At 40.2% G+C, this 18,092-nt stretch overlaps 1 protein-coding gene across 7 annotated transcripts in view; it reads right to left on the bottom strand.

Moving 5' to 3' along the window:
- Positions 1-18,092, bottom strand: part of Chinmo (Chronologically inappropriate morphogenesis) — a 55,663-nt gene that overhangs the window by 17,439 nt on the left and 20,132 nt on the right. For all 7 annotated transcript variants that reach the window (XM_072890578.1, XM_072890557.1, XM_072890587.1 and 4 more), the window contains 4 exons: positions 9,925-10,145; positions 9,152-9,498; positions 8,502-8,746; positions 8,086-8,361 (listed from right to left, as the gene is read on the bottom strand). In XM_072890578.1, the coding sequence (XP_072746679.1) occupies positions 8,086-8,361; positions 8,502-8,746; positions 9,152-9,498; positions 9,925-10,145 (1,089 nt within the window). The remainder of the gene's footprint in view (positions 1-8,085; positions 8,362-8,501; positions 8,747-9,151; positions 9,499-9,924; positions 10,146-18,092) is intronic.

Raw genomic sequence — 18,092 nt, 5'->3', positions numbered from 1 at the left:
TCGTATAACGTATATCGTAATGAAATAAAAAAAAAAAGTAATTACTAAAACAAGCTTGATTAGGTTAAAAAAAATATCATTAAAATTAAAATAAAAAAGCCCATAATAGCATCAATTTTTGTTTTCATTATATACAATCAATGATTCTTTTTGTGCAGGATATCTTTATTTCATTGATGAATATACTTATATAATAATCGAATAATCTTAAATATTCCGCCGAGGATGGTTACATATTCTCGTTTCTTTCATTACTGGCGTGTAGTAGGTAAAATCGGTAAACTATACATATGCGCTATGAGCATAACATTATGCAAATTAAAACCATTGTCATACCGTGCGAAAACGCAGGAGTGCGAATAAATTCACTTTAACTGAACATATTCTCCGCAGTGCAAAGTGCGTTTTTCTCACGGCCTTTACGCGATATTTTCAGAAGCATGACGTTAATGAACGTCTTGAAACCGTTCGTTAATTATTTGCGAGCAAAAAAATTCAATTAATTTCTTCCATATTCGACTCCTTTTCAGAAGAACCCTTCAAAAATTTCCAAAAAGCATTGATATTTTTTATTACTTCTCAAATTTATAATTTAAATGTTTCAACTTTACCAAGTATCGATCATAAACATATCAGCTCCCATCACTTATAAAATAATCACCGTCCACAGCGTGTCGATTTATCGACGATTTCATGTCTATCAGGTACACAGTACACCAATGGTCATTATTGTGTTCAATAATGTATATCCATATATGCTCGCCTACTCGTCGCACACACATACTCGTCGTGTGTGGTGTCGTTGCTGCCACGACAAAAAAACAACGAGACCTTCACAAGAAAGCAACGCGTGCCTCCTTTTTGTTTTTCGATTGCGTTTCATGCTTCATTTATCAGTTCGTTCGTATGAGCGGGTGCTCCAATGGCCTTATCATGAATTATTTCGTGACCCGAATTCGACATTGTACATATAAGAGAGCTCGCGGACTCTCTATCCCTCTCTCTTTCTATCGTATCCGGTGGTCTAACGGTTACACTAAGCATTTACATGTGTGTATGTGCGTGTTTGTGTGTGCACGCGCTGCGTGTGACGAAACAATACATGCATTCGTGAAGTTTTTTTCGTTGTCGGCACGAAAACGCGAAATGCTCATTGTACACTACACTATGCGTGTGTGGGCGACATCAAGATTGGACGTTATCACGGACCAACCAGATGATCGTATCTTGTTTACTCTCCTTCCTCTCTCTTCCCTCCGGTCTTTCACCACTTCTCTCTTCTCCTCTTTTGCGCTTCGACCTACTGAGAACGCTTACGTGCAATTGTTGCAATCGTTACGACACTGATAAGACCGTTTTCGCGTGGCATAACTCGTTTCGATTTCCTGATTAGCTATAATGCGCCGTTTAAATATAATACGCCTTATCTACTGACTGTGTATATGTGAAAAATATACAGGGTGTCCCACGAGTCAACTGACAAATTTCTAAAATGTATTATGGAGCTATTTTAAGGAAAAAAGTCATTCTAAGGAAAAAAGTTCATATACACTATAGATCAATTCGGCTTATTGTTAATTATCGAGATATGAAGTATTTAATTCTTGTCAATAACGCAAAATTCCGACAGTTCACTTAAAGTACCAGTTTCTATTATACACGCAGTGTGTACCTTAAATATTTATTTGACATTGAAACATTAGCGTTTAGAAAATATAAGTGCTAAGGCTACCGTATATAGTGATACATTGTTATTACTATTAGAAATTTCTGAATTTAGTAGACTGTCGAAACGTCAAAGTGTCAAGTAAAATCACATTATTTTTAAAATATGCCTCGATTTAGTTTTAGAGAATAATATTTATATAAAAATTATAAAAATATCTAGCGTTTTATTTATTACAATATTAATAAAATTGTCGATATCTCGATAACTAATTGTAAGTTGAACTGTTCAATAGTGTATATAAATTGTATATTTTTTTCGCTTAGAATGATCTCTAGAACACATTTTAGAAATTTGTCGATTTACTCGCGAGACACCCTGTATATCGCATTTTTTAAAAATGACGTAATCACAAATTGACCGTAATATCCTAAGTTTTACTAATGTCGAAAAGGTAATATTTTTATATTTCACGAGTTAAACACACATCAAACTTTATCGAAGGAGGACTCTAATTAGTACACGCATTTCGTGAACTCTGATATTATGCTCTTCAAATGTAATCGATCTACCTAATCTGACTGAAGATTACCGATTCGATACATGTAAGTCGCTCTGCCCTCGATAACTAAACGATAGTGTGACATTATTGTCGCCTAGAGTGAGATATGGTTTATTTGTCGAACAAAACCGACCACCGCTGCGAAGGGCAGATAATAATTTCGTGCAAATTATCTATCAGAGTAATCGAACAATTTTAGGCGGACACACGAGCGATGCTCTAATTCGGGTTACTGCGATTCTCTACCGCATTCTACCGCCCCGATCAATACGAACTATGGAAATGTCTGTCACGTCGTTTTCTGACTACTACTGTCAAACATTATATCGGATATTCATGAATTTATATTTTAAGCGCACACGTTAATTTTTCTCTCTCTTCACATGCTTATAAATTTTTGCATTAATTGTAAATTCACACGAGCTGTATCATCCACAATAGGTTTTTTTTTTTTTTTTTCAAATTTTTCACAGGAGAGATTATGATGGTTTCAGAAAGCCCGGCGGGAAACGTTCACGCGTAAAATGTTTTTTTCTCCGAAGACAATTTGCAGCGCCGTCTCATGCTCTTCTAACTCTCTTTCTAAAACATCGCGCCTGGCCATGACACACATAGCAGCTAGCCTTTCGCATCCTCTCTTGGGAACATCCAAACAGCCTAAACCCATAACTCATGAGGGAGCGCTTGCTATTTTCTCACGTCTCGAAAATAGCTACTTTTATCGGTAGCATCATGCACAAAAAACTGGTTGATCGATTCGACTTCAACTTGCATCACGAATAAAAATAAGTCACGATTGATTAAGTTCAAAATTATAAACAAATCGAGTAGAGTTATTCCATTCGATTTTCGATTAATAATGTTGCGCGTAATTCGAGTTTATCGTAATTGCGCGTATTCGAGTTGAATCGTAATTCAAGTTGCGAATGCGGATGTAAAAATAGAACGTGCATTTAATTTTACACTGTCCCAAGATTGTGATGTAACGGAGTCAATGCATAATCGACGTAGGAAGGAAAGTTAGCGTGGTTGCATGATTTTCGACGTATTGCCGCAATAGGCAAAGGCCTCGCATTCCTCTTGTGCAACAATTTTCGGTGATGGAAGGTCTCGTGACGACGACAGTAGAATACCGCGGCAAGGCTGAATTACATCTAATCGCTTCTAAGAAGTTGCCAGCCGAATGAGCGGCTTTTTTTTTTTAAATAGCAACGTAATGGTAACTTGCGTGCATTTGATACATGTGAAACGAGAGAAATTTTTGAATATAATTATAGTGTTAATAATACGTTATATATATATATATATATATATATATATATATATATATATATATATATATAGTATATATGTAATCAAATTTTAAAAATGTACAAATTTATTATATAAATGCTTATAAGAAAATTCTTTGTGTGTGTATGAATATTCTTTGAAAGAATAATTGAATATGTTGTTATTATATCAGTAGCGTTTAATAGTATTCTTTTAAAATTGATTTTTTGTCTACAAAATTATCGATTATAGAAAAAGAGACAAAAATACAGATTATTATTTTTACGTCTTTATAACAACTAAATTAATTTTAAATTTTAATATCCAATTAAAATGAATGAAAAATATCATTTTGTTATTTATTTGTATTCCTAAAAATCTAATTTATGAAAAAATTTATATTTTCTCTCAATTATTAATCATTTAAAGATTATTTATATCTAGACATTTACAAACTTTTGAAAGAAATAATACAGACAAAATTAATTCTAAATTGGTCAAAGAATGTGCCAGAGCTTTAATGCGATAATGATGCGCGCGGGACATTTTATATTACAAAAATATACAAATATAATCTTGCTTCACATTGTACGATCTAGCAAAATAAGAAAATACTGAAAATCTGATGATGCGGTTAGAGTTAACCACACATGGCTTGAAAATGTATCGATACGAAAGATAGCTAAGAACACCCTCCAGCTATTATACATATATTGACGATAGTGATTCCTATAATCGCGTCCCCTCGCAGTCGTTGACAATATTTACCTCCGCCAAGCGATTCGTCGTGCTTTTCTCGGCGACACGAAACCGTTATCCAACCATACGTCGTCGCGACGGTGCACGTAGAATTAATACTCGGAAATGACGGATTAATGATTTAAGCGAGTCACCATTTATGCTGCACGAGGTTTCTCTCTATCTCTCCCTCTTTCTCGTCTCGCCAAAGTTCGTCGCCTAACTGAAACTTTTACGAGGTATGTACGCGAAATTGCAGAAGGGTTGCACGAGAGTCCATGAAGAAAATTAGAAAAGAGAGAGAGAGAGAGAGAGAGAGGGAGAGGGAGTGAGGGAGGGAGAGAGGAAAGGAGGCAAAAGGAGAAATAATTGGCCGGGAGAGAAGACGAGACTGACAAATATACTTACATATATACACGTATGTGCGTGCATGCGTGCGTGTGCGTTTGTGTGAACGCGCACATGTCCGATGCAACTGCACCACCTCTGTCCTCTCGCGCACGGAACTTGGTTAATAATTCAGCGAGACGAGCGAGGGGAAGAAGTGAACGCAAATTCTACGGTTCTCGCAAGTGTCATCGTCTTAGAAATGTATTATGCGTCCACCGCGAAGGTGCATAGCTAGCGAGAGAGAGAGAGAGAGGGAGAGAGAGCGATTAAATAACATTATTTTCCGCTTCGAAAGAACGAACTCACAATGAGCGAGACATAGTTTAGCCCTCTCAAGAGCCCTCTCATTTTCCGCGTCATTTCATATATCGTCCAACTACCTTGCCACTTTTTCTACTGTTCCAATGGAGTTGGGTTCTGCCACGAGTGGTGGTCGGGCACTCATTGTAATTGATACTCGATAACTGCATAAATAATAAATTTGGCAATGGAAAACATAAATAATGCAAGCGTCGCAGAACGATCGAGGGTTGGAAAATGAAATAATACTGGATTTTCTTGCAAGTGAGACAAACCTGTTTTATTGAATGTTATATTGGACGAGTTGTAATAAAATTTACGATAATTTTTTTAATTTAAAGATGCAAATTGTTTTAATCTATTTTCCTCATTTTAAACCCTATCGTGAAATGATTATGCAATAATAATATTAATCAATATATCCATAATAATATGAAACTTTGTTCGTAATAGAAAGTCAACAGCATTCTCGAGATGAAGAGAAAGTATAGATGCTAGAAACAAGAAACGTTAAAAGAAAAATGAAGTATACAATCGTGAAACGCTTTCAAAATATCAAAGTGTTTGCTTGTGATTTCACTCAGGTACTGATCTATAACTCATCATCTACCAATATGATCGTTCTTTAATGAATGCAATCAGCGGCAAGATCAAAACGGTACGGTTTACAAAAAGAGTATAAAGTATTCGTTCTATATCTTTCCAAACAATCAAAGTTACACATTATTTCAAAAGATAGCTCATCTTGAGGTTTTTAAACTCGAATGCTTTTTACGCCGAATTATTAATTTATACATTTCTAACGCGAATAATCATCTAGTAACGTGTGAGAAGCTTAAGAATATCGTTTTTAACCGTTAAGCGTATCACTTTGCGGACCGAGAGCAATAAAAAATAAAAAGGTAACTCCAATTCGCGGAGAGTTGTTTGTGCGAGAAGCATAAAATTTAAATCTATGGAGACACGACAGACCTGTGGCAGGCTGGCCCTTCCTCGCCAAATAGCTTGCGCAATAACGTCGCATAAATTCTACGCCGAGATGATGATCGGGCCGGCTAAGCCGGTACGGCTTCTAACGACTCTCGCGGAGGATCTAACAAAAAGTAACGACGGTCCCTCGGTAAGCATAACTGTACTCCGATAGAATAACTCAACAATGTGATGGCCACGATTTTTCTCACCGCGCGTTCCCGCCGCATTCCTCCTCACACGCGATTCAAAGAGCTCTGGCTTACACTTACGCCACGGTCACACCTACATTAAGCGCAACAGAACCACGTCTTTTCGCTGTCATTCTACTTTTTTTTTTATAACGTGCCTTTTCAGAGATTCACGTTCGTCACCTCTGTGTCTTTGTCCGCACGACTTTTGAATAATTTAAGAGCCGTAACGAGATCTTTTTGTTTTAATGCCAACATTCTCGTTCTTCGGTTACTTTGTATACTTCACGACGTGACGATAACATCTGATTTTTTTTGTTTCTAACGTGTGTGCGAAACGCTAGAGAATACCTTTAAAGTATTGCAGAAAGTAACGGTGGTTGAAAATGCAAAGAAGAACTCTCTCGAGATGATCGCATGGACGCGCTCCGAACTTTGGTACATTTAATAAATAGCTCCTCGGCCCTATCACAGCGACTTCTTTCACTCTTCCCTGAGCACGTTTAACGTGCACAGAGCTATCTTCCCGTCACCCCCGGGCTTCCCGTTTCTTTGCTCTTTCTCCTCTGCGGGCCTAATGTCAATAACCGTTGCATTAGTTGACGCTTCGTTACTTTCTTTGCGGCGGGCGAGCGGGCGATTAAAAATGGCCGGGACGTCGTTCGCGGCGGCAACACGAGTCGCCGTCGCGACGCCGACGTCCAATGCCGATGCCGTGGATCGCGTGTTGGTGTTGGTAGCCCATCGGCGTGCCCGTGTTTCACGTGCCGTCGTCGTAACGTCACGCTCGGTGATTTGCTCGCCGGAGCAAAAGATGTTCCCAATGGCTGCACCGTCGCCTGCATCCTCTTTGTACACTTTGTTCACACCGTGAAGGCAAGTCGTAAGGCATACCATGGATCCCGGACGGGGGCTCGGACGGGAGGCCCCCGTAAAATCCACGGCGTCGTCGCTCTCTCTTTCTGCACGTTAGAGCGTCGTCGAAGCGGAGACTGACGTACACGTGGACGAAAAAAGATCTACACGAAACTGTTCCAAAAACCGTCGCGTTATCCTTTAACTACTAATTTTTTTACCAGTCTGGAATTGATTTTCTCTCTTTTTTTTTCTCGAAAATTAAGAAACTAAATAAAAAAAAAAAAAAAAAGAAAGCGTAAATTTTCGTAAACTCTAAATTTGTCGAAAAGTTTCTAACTGAGAGGACGAAAACTATAAATGACGCCTATAGCGCGCAGCGGGCTTCTTTTTACGATGCACCGTTTTATCTCTCGCTGCGGAGAAGAAAACGAATATAAGAAACGGTGGAAGAGGAATGCGGTAGTTGCAACATCGACAGTTAGGCTCCACGTGCAGCAACGATGATGCAACTGCTTGTGCATTTTGTAACTCTGGGGCCAGTGTGAGCTTCCTACCCGACGCATCGGACGAGATAAAGTCTATCTAACCATTTCGAAAGAGATCGGTTTGCGTCCGAGAGAGCATTGGGCAATGGATGTTTGTAAGGCCAAATATTATATTGCCTGCTGGGTGACTATTACATGTTTTCAGCCGCGAGATCCATCTAATTTCCAAAAATCATCGTAGCACATGCGAAGAGATTTACTATTCGCGCACACACTGTATATTTTGGCGATGAATCAAAATACATGGTACAGAAACGCGCGCGTGCACACGCGCGAGGTTCAACAAACCTGCAAAGTTCAGCCGTGCGTTCACTCGCTACATCATCCTTGATTTTACGTATCAATAGACTCAGCTGCGTCGTTATCTCTCAACCGCGTTTGCGATCTGAGAGTAATCGTTGACGCGTAAGTGCGCTTCCGATATCAATTCTACGCGAAGGAAAATTATATGAAAAACATAACGAGTTAGGCAAAATAATTTTACGCTTTTTGCGTTCCACACTCGGATTTCCGCTAAATTAAACTCGTAATTTACGCCACTTGCAAGGTATACCGATCTCTCGTAACGACATGAAAATAATAAGTGGCACTCACCGCCGTCGATAGTAGAAACAGTGCTGGCCTTGTTGATCTTCGTGTTCCACATAGCGGGCGTGGCAGGCTTTCGATCGGGTGTTTGCGGATGAGACGGCGGCATCGGCACCATCGTCGGACCTAGCTGTGCTCCGTGCGGTAGATGATCCGAGTTCGGGCCGTACGAGCTTGCGTCGAACCCTCGACCGGGATAACCCTCGCCCGACAGCCTCTCCGCCAACTTCTCCGCCCTTTCCCGATCGGTCAACGCTACTGGTTCTTGTTTTATTCGAAGATCTGCGACAAGACACAAGTTTTCTTTCATGGAAATCCGCTTGGCTCGACTCGATCTTACATTGATTTCTCGAAAGAGATCTGTTTTTTCTTTCTCTCTCTCTCTCTCTCTTTCTCTCTCTCTCTCTCTCTCTTTTTCTCACCTTCGGCAACGCTCTCCTTGACATCACAGTTGTTGCGTTCCTCGGATCGCGCTCGTTCCAGCTGCTGTTCCAATTCCGTGGGCGTATGAGGCGCAGTGTGAGGATGCAAGGAAGTCTCAGAGGGATGGGTGAAAGGTTGGTAGAAGTGATTCTCCAGTAGGAGCGGATGCGGGGCAGACGCTGGCCGGAAGGCAGCACCGCGCAATACGCTCGCTCTTCCCAGTGTGTCGACGTCGCTCGGCGATCTAAAAATACGCGGTCGCAACTCAAAGAATCTCACGTAAGCGTAATCGGCTAGAACATATAGCGCGACGCAGATATTTGGTAAACATGCATATTACGAGCAAGGTGAAAGTGAGAGATCCCAGAAATCGACGTAACGTGAATGAAAAAGTAGGAAAAAATTTAAAAAAAAGCATTTAGAATGAAGATCACTGGAAGATTTTTTTCTACAATACCAGGGAACTTAGCAAAATGCTAATTTGAAATGAAATTTTTAGCGAGTCAAGTAAAAAATCGCGACTTGTCACACATACGTCATCGCTAAAATCGTTAGAACGTAGAAGGCTAACCGGCTTTCGCCCGTAATTTTAGAACTCGTAGAAGACCATCGCAGATTCTTGGGTCGCGATGAAAATTATTAGCCTTACCTCATCAGCCTCTTCGGCAAGTTCTCGTAATAATGAGAGCTCGAGTACACATTGGGTACAGTGTACGCTGGGGCGGGCGACGGCACCGGTGTGGGGGTCCTCTTCATGGTGTTCCTGAGCATGGTAGCCTCGCCGGCCTCGCTCACATCGTTCACATCACCGACGCCACCCCCATTGCCGATGGTACCACCCACGCTACCGCTACCGACGCTACCCTCCATGGTACCGTTACTACCGGCCCCACCTCCACTGCTACCTTCTACATCCGCGGAGGCATTGCTGCCTTCTGCGGCGTGCCTCTGTGCCACAGCCAGTTTCTCATGCTCGATGATCGACAGACCCTTAACCTAGATAAAATTTATGGAGAAACTCGAATAAATAAATATGTCGGTGTAATATTATTTTTTTTAACACGTTCGCCATGAATACCATCTCTTATCGCAAGATTATGTCGATAAATATTACGTATAACACTTGTATTGTTTTTTATATATTAACTAAATATATAAAATGCCGTTTTCGCAATAAACACTCGAAAAAACTGAATCAAAACATGCGATTCACAGCTCAAGAGCGATAAATTTAAAAGAGAGTTTGACAAATGATTTAACTCTTCTCGAGAGCTTCCGCGTAGTACAAATGACACATAGAATTAGAGCTAAATACGTTTTAGAACCATCGAAATATCTGGAGGCGCCGCGCGCCACGTGTACAATTATATTCGGAGAACATTATTTAAGGTCATTATTTTTCGAAAAAAGACAGGCACATACTTGAAGGCATTCAGCCGCCTTGAGGAAGGAGCTGAGGGATTCCTGGGACACGTGTACCTCTCCACGGTACATGAATTCGAGGAGGGACGCCATATTGTGGGCACTCGTCCCGTCGAGAATTACGATCAGTCCCGCGGGAGAAGGCGGCATTCCTTCGAAGATCTCTTGAAAGTGCTTGCTGCATGCTGCGAGAATTAACCTGTGCGCCTTGAACGTAACTCCTGCAACAAAAATCGGATACACCGTCTTGAAAAGAGCGATAAAAAAATATAGATACAAGTCACTTATTATTAAAGGGAAATGGCTCAACGAGTCATTAATCTTAATTACTTATCTAAATATCTAAATAAATTAGAACTATATGGTATAATGGGATTCGCCTGAATATTACGAGGGTGTTACTGTTAATTTAAGATATACTAGTGCTCGCTATACTCGGTAATTACAAGAATTAATACGTTAGAAATCATAGGAAATTAGCATGGAAATTTTCAATGCACGCACAAAACGGTTCGGTCTCTTTCTCACGGCTTTCTCAATATGTAATGCGAACGAGCGCGGGAATTTTGGCGTGCAAAGGAAGCCGGTGACCGACGAACCCTTTTTTTTTTCAACAGGCCCACGATTTCCCTCTCCGCGACGCGACATAAAGGAACCCGGGGCTAGCGCGACTGACGTCGATGCCCTTTCTCGCAGCTCGCTGCGTATGTAGGTCATCTTCGGACACGATCTTCCGTAATTCATAATTCACGCGCACGCTAGTATAATGCACGCTCGCTAAGCGCGCGGGCGTGTAACACGACACGGGCGACCGCTGCACGTAGGGCGCCCGAGATATTCAGGAACGGTTGCGCGTGGAAAAAGAAAAAAAAAGAGCCATGACCACGCAACTGATCGTTGAAGTTTCTCTGTGCGATGTATCCATATATCTCGAAAAGTTATTTTAAAAAATCCTTTTTTGTCTTACACACATACATACATACATACATGTTTATTTAAAATTTTTATTCGAGTTTCTTGTGAAATTTGTTTAATTAATTTTAACAAAACTAAATCTACACATAGATTTATTTCATTGTCAAAAGTTATTTACTCCTTGTGTTTGATTTCACTGATTATTCATAAATTTACTTTTATTTAAATTATAATCTAAAGAGAAGAGATACAATTATCTATCTTTATTTTATTGCAGTTTCTTCAAACTTGCTTTGTTTTAACAATACTAATTCAATATGCATTTTCAATGTACATATCTCGTTATCAAGCGTTATTTGCTCGTCGTATTTTATTTCTCTTCATTTATTTCATGTGAATCAAGAGAATGAAATATCTCTCATGAAAGCGCTTCGTAATAAGCGTTAGACACAGACGTGCGATTTTAGACGGATGTAGGAAGAAGCCTCATCGCGCGCAATAGTATCCTCTCCGAATAAGGAAATCAAGTGCGAGAGGAGAAAAGAGAAAGGTGACGAGGGCACGACCAGGTGGCTCAAAGCACCTGTCCTTCCGAGTGGTTCCCGAGTAGGACACAAAGTGTATCCAACTCTTTGAGCTTCCTCTCAGTGCGAGATCATATTTCCGTATACTCCTCGTTGAGCCCAATTTCAAGCCTCTTATCCGACGAATATTGAATTTACCGCATATCTAGAGAAGAACATACCTACCACGATTCCATGATAGCTCTCGGTTCTCCCGCGGCGCTCACCGAAATATATCCCATCGTAAATTTCTCTTACATTTAATAATAACGTCTATCCTTAGCAAGAATATTCGCGATATCAAATTTCGAGCTAGAAATAATTTTTACATTTTTGCGTTCTAATTGATGAAGAATAACTTTTATTCCGTACTATTTTTGTCACTCTCCAACCATACAAATGTCAATTGTGTTTGACACAATGAATAAGTAAATGTTAAAAAAATTTGAAAAAAATTATATACTTAATTTTACATATATAAGTGAATTATTTTTCTTAAATTTATAATAATAATAATAATAGGTAAATAAATATTAATGGGTAAAAGTTTCAAAATTTATTATATTTAATTAATATTATAATAATTAAATTATTAATATGAAAAATAATTTACTTATATTTAAATATAATAATTTTTAATATTTTTAGCCATTAATAAATGCGTTGGACATAATTGATTCACGTGTATGATTTAAAGGTGCCAAAAATAATAGTACAGAATAAGAGTAATTGCTCGTCAATGGGTCAAACTGATAAATCAAACTGGTGAGTCATTTTTGTTCGTGCAATTTCTAACAATATCTGTTTCTTTAAGAAATTTATATTGTTAGAAATTGCACGGATAAAAATGACTCACCAGTAGGGAATAAAAGATAATAATCTTGCTGCTTACAGCTTGCCTAATATAGGATCGGATATACAGGTGTTCAGACCAAATATACGCTTTGCTTATTACACACTATGCAAGGGCCAACGGCCGAGCCGCGTGTGCGTGTGGGCGTTTTGCGAATTATGCCGGTGGCTTGCGCCATCGCTTATATCAACGCAGAATCCGGATACTGCATCGCAAAACGGAAACAATAGAACCAAGCGTATAAGCAAAATTCATCGAATTAAAAGAAAAATTTTCATTTCGCTAGAGAGGAAAGTTTCACGACGATTCGCAATGGAAACGTAAAGCGGCAGCGCAGTTTGCCGCGGCAACACTTGTGGAAATAATGAAATATGCAGAGTTCATCAGCGTGTGTAGAGAGTCCCGGAATTATTAATAAATCTTGTAATGTGTGGGCGTCTCGTAAAACGCAACAAACTCTCGAGATGTGCTTCTGACGCACGCATATGCTTGCCAGGCGTGATGTGTTGTTCCGTTATCAGAGCGCATGCAAAATATATATACGTTATAAAGAATTTCAGAAACAGCGTTGCGTAACGCGAGCGCGTGGAGACCTCGAGAGCGTGTTTATGACATCCCGCAAAGCCGTCATCGACTCATCGAGGCGAGCAAGAGCACTGCTATTACTGAATGAGCGAATAGAGATAACGCGCGCGGGCACTCGGCGCTGACTCTGCGCGTGCACGTACGCATATATCTATTTGGATATTGTTCATAGTGAAGGACTATATTTATAATGCGAGGGCGGCCATCGTAAACAATGATATTCGATAAGCGATAGCATCGACGGTGTCGCGGCTAGAGTGCAAAAAAGCTATAGATTAAAATATTTTTTTTTTTAGTTATATAATGTATACGTGAAGCAACACTCTGTAAAATTAATAACAAAAATTACAAACTTATGCAAACCGAATTGTGAAATGCGTTAATTAAATTTTATGTATGTTAGCGTCTAAAAGCGTTATCTAAATAAGTAATTATCGTTCCATGATATTCTACATTTATACTATTTCTCTTCGCATCCCGATTATGTTGGTTGAAGAAATATTTCTCGAGTATATTGCCGCGATTTCTACGATGGGATTACGGACAGATTTAATAAGGAGAAGCGAGATTGCCAGCAGCTTCTCGAGTGCCGAAACTTGCAAATAAAACGTACGTAGTTACGCAACAGTGCAATGCACTCTTCGCGAGCAATCTATTCATATTCCAAGGCCAGCCGGTAGAACTCTTTGGGAGTTAGAGTTTTCGACGAAGCGTCTTACAACGGTCATCGTTCCCTCCTCCCCCCCCCCCCTACTACCCGCAATAATAATTCAGGGCCTACGTGTATGTGTACGTGTACGTGTACGTGCACCGTGACCGAATGCTTGTAATAAACGCCGCGGGTAAAACCAACAAGCACACAGCTTATAAGTCAATGTCAATTGCGTCCAATGTCAGCGACCGATACGTCGTAGAGCCGTGGTTTTTATCAGCTTCAAAAAGTTCGAATACATTACAGAAGGAATCTTAATCTTAATCTTGCACACATGTCAAAAATAGAATAATAACGTGAAAAAAAAAGAACCTTTAATCTCTTGAGATATAAAGTCGTTTTCGCATCGATCGACACAAATCCCTCAAATTGTCAAAAAATATTCCGTCGCAGTATTACGCGTGTTTACAGAACCCGACCAAAGGAGGAGCCGGAAAAATCACGTGGAACGACCTTCATCGCTTATCCCCGCAATTTGCGCGGAGCAGCGACGCGCACTGCGCTATCGAAAGCTTCGCGAATAGATAAGACTGGTCGCTGATTTGATTAGAGCAAAGTCAAAACTCTAATACACACGGAGGAACGCGGTTAAGGGAAGGGAACGGAGGTCAATGCCCCGTCAAGGTCGATGATGCAGAGTGTGCTAGGCGAGCGAGCGAGCGAATGTATATTGGCCTGGTGTATATCGGCTCGGCTCGGCTCGGCTTGGCTCAGCTTCGTTCGTCAACTTTTCGACCGGCCAATCGCTGATCGTGCTTCCTCTGGGCCCGGCCAATGGCCGCGTGGGACCAAGGTCGTTTTCTTCGCACGTAACCGAAGTTCGTTGCACAGCGCGGTCAAAAGCGGTGTCGACAGCAAAAAAAAAAAAAAAAAAAAAAGAATAAAAAAAAGAGTATGGTGAACCGAGAAGTCCGTGCGGGAGCGCACACACGCATCCGCGATACGCGCAAGAAACGACACGTGGAGAGGCAATCGTGAATCTCGAGGTTGCCCCCGCGATAAATCGGCGAATACGTGTGTATATGATATGCGTGAGCGCGTACATACACATACGCACGCGAGCGTAGGAAGGGTGCTGGGTGCTGGGATGCGGAAAATAGACACGCGTCTTTGTCCGCGAATGTTAATCGTCTCTTGCTCTCTCTTTTTTTCTTTTTTCTCTCGCTCTCTTTTTCTCGCGTCAGATTCTCTCGTGATTCGGAGCTTTGGACTGCGGGTGTTGCGTCGTACGTACGCAATTTGTTTTCGCGGAAATTCATCGAGGATCCGATTTCGTAAGTCAAGAGTTACGCATGAAAAAAAAAACCACTATAACTCGTTGGAAAAAAAGGATATGAAGTCTGTGCGATTGCTAATTAATATGTAAATATGACGATAAATTGTTCTGCAAGAGAGAGAATTAAAGTCATATTTTCTAGACCAAATTTTCAAATATAATTGTTGTGCGTGTGTAATTATTTATTCACCTTGCTCTTCTCATGAATTTACCTTTTAATATCGAATATATTACTCGGCCTAGAATATGCATCGCGGAACGTGTGAGTGATATCAAGCGCGAATACAAAGCGCTTCTAATTCCGGCCATTCATCTAATTCACGGTCGTGAACTTGCTCACGCATCGCGCACGTACATCCGTCATGCGGACGCGTAAAATGCATGCGCGCCAACGAGTGATCGGCTCAAGTTATTATTACCTATTGCGTAATTCACCGTGTCAATGACCCAGTTTCGATTACCGACATCGATTGATTCGGAGGATTTATCAGCATTCGCGCGTAACAAATGCATTCGTTTTCTTCTCGATTATTATTATTATTATTATTATTATTGAAGCCGTTCCCAAAGAGTGTTATCGCGAACGGCGTTAATTTTTGCCCCTCTCAGTTCATCGAGTTCTTTCTCGCAAAGGTTAACACGGTCAATAAGTTTCTTCTAATGATCTGATAAGAGCCCTGCCGGTGAAGGTATCGCGCTTTCGTAACTCTGGCCGTTCGCCTTGTAATACTAACTAACTAGGCCTTGAAACTTCACCTCCGCACATGTCTAACGTTGACTTTTTTCCCAACAGCCCGCGGATTGTCTCGATTAGAGTGTGATGTGACGAAATTCGAAAGAGATACGGAGTTGAAAGAGGAATAGCGCGCGCACTATGTATATTGCACCGTAACAGCCTAATGATTACAGCAACCGAGGCCGTGTTCTAAAATCGAAAGAGATATATTTAGAAACCGATTTCAAGTTAGCTGCGCTAACACGTTTTGCGGAGAATGAAGAAAACTACGTGTCAAATATCATTTTTTTTCTTATTCTCTTATTATTTGTTGATAGGAAAATATCACGATAATGTCTCGGGCGTGTGGTTCTTTTTCGCAACTTTTTACTATCTCTGTGCCGTAACAAAGCCGCGGATGAATTGCCACGCAGTTCCGCATTAACAGCCAGATTACATGTTTGTAATAGAAATAGCAACGGAGAAGGCCACGCACACACGGTTTGACTGAGAAGATCACCGACCACCCGGCCAGAAGGCCAACGAGAAGAGGATATGTATATAAGTGAATGTCCGATCGACAACAGTCACTAATAACTGTAATATATATATATATATATATATATATATATACATATACGTACATTTTTATCGTGTTTATTTAATTAATAATTAATTCTTGAAAATTACATACGAATCATTTTGACTTTATCTGTATTTTAGACAAACAAATATGAAGAAATATACATATATATGAATTTTTAGAGACTTTTTGAAGTATTTTGAGACAGCTGAAATTGCAAAAAGACATTGTGACCCATATATATGATTAGAAACCCATATGTGATTAGGAGAAAAAGAGCAAAAAAAAAAAAAAAAAAGTGTTACCTATACGAGCATAAATTTACCTTCTCGTGTTAAAAATTTTCTTTAAACATTGAGCAGAATTTTCAATAGTTAAAGTCTACTTATATAACCGATCGTTAAAATGTTTACGGCAACGTGTCTCTTAAGCCGGCCATTCACTTGGTGCATTCACCCAAAATGCCGAGGGGGATAAACTTTCGCATAACGACGTAGGAACGCGAGGACGAGGGGAGGATGACCCTAGGTAGAGAGGCAAAGTCAATGGCCGGCATCCTGTTGCATCAGAACGCGGGTTCTAGCTAGCCTTGACTCCAGGAAGTGTACTTTTGCCATGAGCGGAGTTTGCGAGCGGCGTAACATTGCGCGTTCGTTCACTCGTCGTGCGCGTTTCTCTTCCTTTGTCTCTGTCTCTCTCTCTGTCTCTCTGTCTCTCTCTCTCTCTCTCTCTCGTTTTCTCTTTCTCTCTGAGTTATCCCCTCAAGGCCCTGGTCACGCATCGAGGCTCTCGAATTACGATATACTATATCGCCTTGCATTCAGTGATGACGCGTACATAAGAATAAAAACACGTTGGCTGATAGATAGAGAGAGCCTCGGTCGAGATAGCGCTCTTGATAGATCCATAATCGTGAGCGATATTAACTCGTTATCCCGGAGTTAGAATTAATCCCCAAAATTTGCGGCGAGATATCACGTATTTCCGTTTCATTTCTCAGCTATAACTGCTTTTTATCTTTATGTTTTCGAATTTTTACTTACAATTAACAGCTAATTGCAAGATTTCTTTCAATCAGCGTTTTTCCACGAATGCACAATCACTCTGTTTTTTTTTTCTTTTTTTTTTCTACTCGAAGCACCTTTATTTGTCAGAGCAGCCGTATATTTGACGAAAAAAATTTGAATTTCATACACGACACGTGATTTGGCCGTGATTCACTTTTGTAGACGATGATACAATCTCGCAATTACATTCACCTAACATTTTCTATCGCCGACGTATATCGATATTATTCGTTCTTCACTAGTGCCTCAATGCTAACAATAAGTTCGTGCTTAGTAACACGTCATACGTCATGCAACATAGAAAATCTATGCGAGGAGAGGCTGTAATTGACCCGTTAAAGTTTACTAGAACGCTGTTGATACGATCATCACGTGAACCCTGAATTCTAGAAATAATGCAATTTTTACAACCTCGCTGTTATTTACAATTTACATATAAATTTCTTGGTGAAAATGTTGACATTTCTGAGTTGCCTAATATATGAAAAAATTTTATACATTTGTTTGATCAATCTCGTCTATTTTTTTGGATGTTCTATTCTGTTCGTATACAATTGGCGTATTTCTTGCATCGCTCTTACGATATTTATTATAGGCTTATTAAAATCAAAACGATGAATCGCACGCGCGCGCGTTTTGGCAAGCGTATCCGTCGTTTGACCGCAAGCAGTATCCGCCACAAACGGATGCAATATTAAGTATCTCGCGATATCATACCGGAAGTATATGGTTTGGAATATAAATCTTTATCTTTCTCTCTCTCTCTCTCTCTCTCTCTCTCTCTCTCTAAAGGAATCGCGTTGCATCATTCGATCGTTCACGAAACATTTAACTGCATGCGTGGTGCACGTGGATGCACCTGTAAGAGACATTGGACACGCACTAATACCTGCCGGCTT

The sequence above is a fragment of the Anoplolepis gracilipes genome, chromosome 1 (assembly GCF_047496725.1).
Source record: "Anoplolepis gracilipes chromosome 1, ASM4749672v1, whole genome shotgun sequence".
NCBI lineage: Eukaryota > Metazoa > Arthropoda > Insecta > Hymenoptera > Formicidae > Anoplolepis > Anoplolepis gracilipes.
The sequence above is the reverse complement of the archived record's forward strand: the minus strand, read 5'-3'. Positions and strand labels throughout refer to the sequence as shown.